This window comes from Silurus meridionalis, chromosome 7 (assembly GCF_014805685.1).
Source record: "Silurus meridionalis isolate SWU-2019-XX chromosome 7, ASM1480568v1, whole genome shotgun sequence".
In the NCBI taxonomy this organism is placed as follows: Eukaryota; Metazoa; Chordata; class Actinopteri; order Siluriformes; family Siluridae; genus Silurus; species Silurus meridionalis.
The window spans coordinates 12,152,310-12,160,654 of NC_060890.1; the positions used below are offsets into that span (position 1 = coordinate 12,152,310).

At 38.0% G+C, this 8,345-nt stretch overlaps 1 protein-coding gene across 12 annotated transcripts in view; it reads left to right on the forward strand.

Annotated features, from left to right (window-relative positions):
* The first annotated feature begins 3,258 nt into the window (after positions 1-3,258).
* Positions 3,259-8,345, forward strand: part of cacna1g (calcium channel, voltage-dependent, T type, alpha 1G subunit) — a 193,223-nt gene continuing 188,136 nt past the window's right edge. For 4 of the 12 annotated variants that reach the window (XM_046853382.1, XM_046853381.1, XM_046853386.1 and 1 more), the window contains exons 1-2: positions 3,267-3,997; positions 4,575-4,895. In XM_046853382.1, the coding sequence (XP_046709338.1) occupies positions 4,582-4,895 (314 nt within the window). In that variant the 5' untranslated portion in view covers positions 3,267-3,997; positions 4,575-4,581. Of the gene's footprint in view, positions 3,998-4,574; positions 4,896-8,345 lie in introns of all 12 variants that reach the window. The other 8 variants (XM_046853388.1, XM_046853389.1, XM_046853383.1 and 5 more) reach the window with 4 other exon arrangements.

The window sequence follows — 8,345 nt, forward strand, 5'->3', positions numbered from 1 at the left end:
AATCAGTAGTAGGAAATTTATATAAATATTTATATTTAAAAAATCTGATAAAGCTATGTAAAATGTATTTTCACTACTGTATGTTATTCTGATATCTGTTTGTTTATATAAAGTTTTATGCTAAATAAAATAACAAAAATTGTAGCTTTGTGATGATGACAACGTGAACTGATTAGGGTAAATAAAAATGATGATAATCAGAAAATTGTGGGTTAAATAAAAAGTAAAAAAAATGCAATGCAAACATACACTTAATGCATAAAATGTTTATATCTTGTTGCTATAGATAGAAGCATTACTAAACATTAAAAAACGTTTTCTGGGACATTTCAGTTTAAGAACATAGCTTAGGGAAGGAAGAATTAACAAAAGTTTTAAGTCCAAGATTTTTCCAAGATTATTTTCCTCATTATCTAATAGCAGGCCCTAAAGCTAAAGTAAATCTTATTTGCTACTGTGTTATATTGGAGTAAGCGTATCCAATGCAGTTGCATGAATAAATCCAACACCAGGTGACCTGAAGATATTGCCTCTGGGCCATACTCTTATCTGCTCTTTTCACAGAATGTGCCTCCTGCTGCAGTTCCCTGTAGCATGCCACGGTAATCAGAAGATCCCTAAAAGTCCCTTTGGCTTTCAGACTGGACATTCGGTCACTGTTTATCGCTCAGAATAACAACTTCCTAATCCTCGGTTAGAACATGGTAACATTCCATCAATTAGACAACAGCATGTTAAAATCAAATGATTATAGGAGACTCTTATCTCCAAAATTTTATTGCTTTATTAAAAACAATAAGAATAAGAAAAAATGGTAATAAATACGTCAATAAATAGCCAGGCATTAAGAAATGAAAACATACATTATATGAACAAACATTTCTAAGATTCGTATCTGCTTTTTATTCTAGATATTCTGCTAGATTTTGAAGTGTGGTTAGGAAAAGTTAAATTTATCCCTAAAAGTGTTATATTGGCAATATTGTGGAGTTCTACATATTACTCTAGAGATCAGAAGTTAGTTTCATTCCATAATTGATTTAATGTATTGGCTGAGTACTACATTTACTACAAAATCTTAGAACAAATGATGCAGATGGAAGACACCATCAGTTGTCTAATACTGATGACATGGTCAAGTCAAATCAAGTCAAGAGGCTTTTATTGTCATTTTAACCATATATAGTTGACGCAGTACACAGTGAAATGAAACAACGTTCCTCCTGAACCCTGGTTCTACATACAACAACAATCACAAAAAAACACAGGGCTAAGGACTAGTAAGTGTCCTCACCACATAAAGTGCATCGTGTGCAACCTGGTGCAAACAGTGCAAAACAACACAAGACAGTGCAAGACAATACAGAACAGTGCAAGACAAATACACAAAACACAAAATACAAAATAGCTCCGCCAGTAAACCTGTTGTATATTACACACTGTGGTGTGTAAGAGACATAAAGTGAACAGTAACAAAAATGTAAACAAAATGTTGTGCAAAAGAGCAATAGCAGCAAACCAGAAAAGATGTGCAAAAACAGCATGTAAACAGTTTATGGTAATGAAGTGATGTAATGTGAGTGGTACTGAAGACATGGGTGTGCGAAGTAAGTACAAGTGTGTGTTGATTCTGGATTGTACAGATCAGTAACAGTTTTGTGTGTGTGTGTGTGTGTGTGTGTGTGTGTAAGTGTGAGTGTGAGTGTGTGTGAGTTCAGTTCAGTGGCATGGTATGATTATATGACAGATTTATGCCTATCCTCACTCATATCGACTTAGTTATTTAATAATAATTAAATTATTAAGTATAAATCTAAGATGTGTATTCTTATAATACACACACACATATATTACATTGTTATAATGTGTTTATCATGCACATAGCATCAAGTTGTCTATAAAAAGGTCAACGTTCTGTTCTGTCACCGGCTGTCATTTGTATTGATAATAACTAAGTATTAATAATAACGAATGTCATGTTCTACCTACATTTTAAACACAAACATGCAAAGACATAATGGAAACTATTATGTGTATATTTGCCTTATTATAATTCCAGTCCATTTGAAGCAGTATTTATAAGAAAAATACCCCTGTCTTTTTTTGATGAAAAAACGGATTGTGTCTTTGAAGTAATATTAAATTGCAAAAAATTATAATAAAAAAAACACCTTTTTATTATTTTGTTTGATGGAAATAATCTCCACAGGCTATATTTCACACTGTTTTGGTAGATCTTCTTCTGCAGTCTGAAGCACTGTGATGTGTTATGATGATTTATTTTATAACGAAGGACAAAACTGCTCACCTCAGTCTCTTTCTTCCATCAATATCATTCTTTTCGCCCTTTTTCTCCCCGGTTATGCTTGCGTAAATGTTTTTCACCATAGGTGGCAGTGTGGTAAAGCCTCAGTGTGGTGGTCCTGCTCTGCTGGTAAGTACAGTGTCATGCTCCATCAACTTGAAAGTTTCATTGCCGGTGTGAAATGAATCATAAAACTGTTTCAGTTCATTCAGTTTGCCGCGCTATGTTCTGGTTTGTTTGGAATATTCTGTTTATTCCATCTCCATCAGACTTGTTTGTTGGGATTACCTCGCTTTCCCCCTTGTGTTATTATACTGGGTGTGCTGTCACGACATATTTTCACCAGATGCCCAAAGACAGTAGACTGCTTGAGTGCATCAGATAACATTCCAAACAGTGAATTTAGTTTTATTTATTTATTTATTTATTTATTTATTTATTTATTTATTTATGCTATGGATGGTATGTATTTTTGTCTTTGTTTAAGGACATTACAGAATATACCATGTACAACTTTAAGCATAGAACAAGCAAAGTATACAGTACATTGAACGGCGGCACATGAAGTACATATAAATGTATTAATTTAATTATGTTAAATAATTAGCTCAAAGTAAAAATAAATAGCCGTTTTGCACTAATAAATAATACATTAATAATAAATAAGTAGTAAATTAGACCTTGCATTCCAGAAGGCACCTACAGGGATTCCTTACGAATAATAAGTGTTATCCAATCATAAATGTGTCCAAGTCCAATTAGAATTCCGCGCTTTTTATTGGCTGCCGGTAAACTATACAATTCCAGATGTGTCTCGTTCGCTATGCGCGTAGCGGGTTTGGTTGGCACTTGCTTCAGCCTATTAAAACGCGCGCTGACTTTTGGCTGCTTTTAATTGGCTGATGCGCTCGCAAAAGGGCGGGGCCTGAAAACTAAACCCAAATCCAGCTGTGCATTGGTTTGGATGGGCGCTTTCGATCTCCAGAGCGTTGTTGCCGACTCGAGGAGAGCGTTGAGATTTTGTTTGGTGCATATTTTCGCAATAATGGACCACGATTTTGTCTAGAAAACAAGCAGAAATGTCCCCCATTTTTCCGTTTGCGTCGCCACACTTTGTTGGACGGCGTGGAGCCCGCAGAAACTCCGCACCTTAAGAAAAAAACATGAAAATATCTTATGTATTTGTAAACATAGGGGACCATTTGGATTGTATGCCATCGATGTTTCAGGAGAACAAATAGTAATTGGGCAAACAAAAAACAAACAAGCAAACAAAAAACTTCGTGTCTGTTCAACCTGATGTTCCATGAAAGAGCGCGCGCTCGGCGGAGAAACAGTGGAGCTCGCCCTGGAGGAGCCGACAGTTTTCGGACAGTTGCTTTGCTCATCGTTGTCTCACGATTCTCCCAGGAGTTGCGGGCTTCTTCTTCGGATTCCCATCGCTCTGCCGAGCAGAAGCTTCTCGCGGTGAGACATCGCTGAGCTCTGCGCACTTTGGAGGGCATGTGGCTCTCGCGCGACGTCCGGAAACGCGCCTGCGCTCCAAGCATCACCTGGAAGCTCCGCGCGCGAACCTGACTTTTCGCCAGCTTTCTGTCTTCAGGCTACTTTTTTTTGTTCTTGCCATCGGAAACGATCATGCGATGAGTGAGTTTCGTCTGGGGTTAAAACCACAAGCAATTAAGCCTACAGGTAAGAAAACGTTGCGCCATCTGACACCCGGTTGTGTGTAAAGCGCGCGCGCGGTGCCCGTCTTGTTCATTCATCATTCTTATGATCGCTTGTACACGCGCATAAAACAATCCCCAGTTCCGAAGGTTTGCTTTAATATAATAAATTGTTGAATGTGTTGTTTAACATTGCATTTTTGAATAGACCTGCATTGACTGCACCCAAATGGCTTTGTTTAACAGGATTTTCCTCACTGAGGTTCGTTTAACTTGCTGGCAGCGGTTATTATAAAAGATAATGACTGAATTGTTTGCTCCTGCTTCTCCCACTGAAAACCCTTTGCTTCTAATAACAGTTTACATCGAGTATAGGCTTAAAGAATACTCCCACTCATATCTGCAAGTCATAAAAAATATATAGTTACAATACTTTACATATTAAAACAAAAAGATACATTTCTTATTTAGTTAAAAAAAATCAAGTACAACTGTTCATTTTTTTTCTTACAAGGAAAGACTTAAGATGCCCCATTACAGGTCATTTGCCTCATTATTTATGATTATTTATTATTTTTAATTCACACCCATCATCCGACAAGGAGGTGAATGATGGCTGAGGATGGAGGAAATATTTCCGAGGAACACCCAGCAGAGGAGGGAGATGCTACATCCTCGCTGCCCAGGACCTTCATCCGACTGAATGATTTGTCTGGTGGTGGAGGAGAGCAAGGAGCCGATGATGAAGCTCATGGTGAAGCAGAGAGGAGGGAGAGTGCAGGAGGCCCACTGTCTGAAGAAGCCACTTCACCTGAAGAAGGTGAAGAGGCTTTGCCCTATCCCTCACTGGCACCTGTTGTTTTCTTCTACCTGAAGCAAACCACACGTCCGAGGAGTTGGTGTCTGAAAATGGTCTGCAATCCATATCCTTTTATTGTCAAAGTATAAGATCTGTTTGCCTCATGTGGCCGGGAAAGGAGGTGTGTGCCAGGCCATAAACACACCTGTGCAGGTATGGTGCATGACTAGAGTATAACAAATGTGACTCATTTTGTTTAAAATATGAGTGTGAAGATGTTTAAAAAATTGTCACCTAAAAGCAAAAACATTATGGGAATGACTTTTTATTTATTTATTTATTTTTTTTTGTGCATGCTTTTAAAAGAGATGCTTCATAAGGCAAATGCATATTTTCGCTATGCTGTCTAATTTCATTGTATTAGATTACTAATAGTGTAGAATACCAATATGACTGGATATTGGGCATTCATGGCTTAAGTGATTGCTTATAATGAGTTTTCTTTTTTAAGCTTTAGGCATGTCTGTCTCTGCAAGGCAAAAAGACAGAGATGAGATATTAGATTTTATGAGTTTTGCCTGGCACAAATATCATCACAGTAGTTTATGACCGCTTGGATAATGCTGCATTCAAGCATAAGTCTGACAGACAAGCCAAGGGAGGTCATTGTACCTCATTAGCCAGCAAACTCGCTGTCTGTCTGTGACTGTTCATGAAATCTCCTCAATTGTCAGTGTCACACTGATGAGCTCTGTTGCTGACTGGGTGTTTTCCTTGTCATGAACAAGGGATTACAGTGGGCACTTTAAATAAATCAGTGCCATTTTCTGCTACTTATCCCTGATCCATGTGTGCTGTAAGAATTTACTGTCATTGGCTTCTCCAATCTCTGTATTAAAAAATATTTTCTAGGGCCCCTGTTTTTCTGTGGCATCATCTTGTCCATGCACTCAGCCATCACCTTTCAGTATCCGTACTGTACCTGCTCGGGTGAGAACGTTAGTCAGGCTGCGTATGAATCACAGCTGCTTTGCTGTAGTGTGACTGTCTCACAGGTTTCCATAGAGGCTTTTCAATGAGACACCTGCTGTCTGGCACCACGGCTTCCTCCTCAGCAAAGGAAAATGAGGAACATTGCCTGTTACATTATTTACATAATACTCCACTCAGGCTGAATTCAGAATTTTCTGCACTAGGTATATATTATCAACAAAAGACTTGAAAGGAAAATGTTAAAAACGACAGAAGATGAGACAATAGTCGGAGTTTGTAAATGAAATTTAGTCAGCTTGCAAAAGCTCTTGGTTTGAGAAAGTCCAAAATGAAAGACAATTCTGTTGTTAATTGTGATGCATGCTTAAGTAATTGTCTGTTAAGCCAATAGACATTTAGAATCTCCATTTTCTGTTTTTAATAGTAGTTTAGTGGTGGCAGAAAAGATGTCATAATTTGTGCGGCTGCTGCGAATGCAGAACTCTTTGTGGTTCACATATGAGAATTGGGGGGCACGCAGGCAGTGGGTGATGCTTCTTAGTGTAGGTGTTCTGTTTGGTTTGGGATGGACTCACAGCAGTTTCTCTGAAGGAAAGAATGCCTTTTTGGACATGCGAGCGGGCTGGACCTGATTGTGATGTCTGGGTGCAGATGCTTTGTTTTTCTTCGCAGCGAAATATGATCACTCTTGCGGGCTCTGAAAAGCTGCCCAATCAAACACACTTGTCTTACTCTTCGCTTGTTTCTCAGTCGTCCTCACGCTCTTTCCTTTACCACAGAAGCCTACATCCCTGCAAAATGGCTGTCAAAGGCCACCACTGGCTTCAGGAAAAACGTGTGGTTCTTTTGGCCTCAGCTATTACAGAGGTATTGGACGTCTGGGATTCCTCAACGATAACAGGGCCTGTTTGCTTCACCGCATTTCCATATCATTAAAAGGCCACAATTTTTTTATCGACTCCTTTGCTTTTGAGGTCCCATGCATTTGTTTCTGCAAAAAAGGACCCAAAAGGGACCTCATTAACTGAGCTATAGGACATTCATTGTCCCAGATTCATCCTCCTACTCAGATACATAGGCAGTGTGTTTGCTCATGTGAAATGGTGTCTAATTGAAGACTGCAAGTGTGTTGTGTATCCCAACAGAGTGACTCGCTTCAGCACTCAAAGAACATCTATCTAAAAAAATACTCAATTATCATTAAAATTTCATTAAACAATCTAGATTTTCATTCAGCACTTGGGTTGTACAAAGACTGATTATATACAGGATGTTATTTTGACTGAAAAACTGTTTTATAGAATATGTATAATTTAGACAATGAATATCTCTTCCCTATTACATGTTCAGTATTGCTCTATACTGTGTTCACATTAATCATTAGTTCACATAGACATTTCGATGCTTGACATCAATGTGTTGATGTGAGCTGTGACACAAATTCTGAAGGCTTAAAACAGAAAGTTTTTATTGAGATGTACAGTGCAAATATACAGTTTACTCCCTCTGGCTATTGCGTAAAGGTCACTGTTTTAAAATACTTTTATAATGTAGCTACATTATGATTGATTAGACACTCTAATCATTGGAAACAAGTAACAATTCTCTAGATTCTCTGAAGAGGAAGGACCCTTAGACTCATTGCTATGTGCTATTTTATAATTCCCAGAGTTTAAATGCTTTTTGATTATTTTTTTCCCCAAAACCTTATGCAGTATGAAAATAATCCTGCATAATTGGTGTACACATTCATGATACACTGATCAACTTATGCCCTATGATTCAATTTGTTTGTGTCCATGCATTATTTGCTCACTCCTATAGCTCAGTTCCTTATGGCATGTTATAGCTGTAGCGGTTGTCTTTCAGTTGTATTCAAGTTCTGCCTAATATTTGGCGCTTGCGGTGCAGCCTGTGTGAGAGAGTTTGAGTGCTTAGTGAATGATTTGCAGTTTGATGTCTGGAAAATCTTCTCTAATGGTTCTACAAATGACTGGGAAAAGAGCGTGGGGCAGACATACAGGATTCCTTTAGGTGTCGCCTATTATTCTGGCTAGCGCTAGAAAAATTCTCTTGGCCGTGCTGGCAGTTTTACTTAGACTAAAATTACGGATGTATAAAGGACTTTGAAAAGTTCGGAAAATTGCCTCAAATTATTATTTTTTTCTTTCTTTCTGCCAGTTTCCTTTGTCTTGCTTCTATCTCAAGAAATAAATAGTTGTTGGCTTATCTAATCAGTCTGTAAAATAGAACATGAAGCGAACACTTACTTAACCAGCAGAAAATGTCTGGCCTGCTCGCTCACAAGTATGGAGCGTTTACCATATCCAAACTTTACAAGGAGTAGTGTGACTATGTATTAGAAGTATGAAGTGCTTATGCCTATTTTTAAAGGAAATTTTCCTGTCTGATTTTATTTACACATGAAATACCTACTAATTCCAAACATATAATGTGTGATTAGGACATGTAATTAGACTATACATAATACAGACATAAAGCTGCTGAGCTCAAATGAATTCCTATTTGCCTTGCCAGAGCATTCTGGAAGCTCCCCGAAACCCGCGTTGTGTGTATGTGC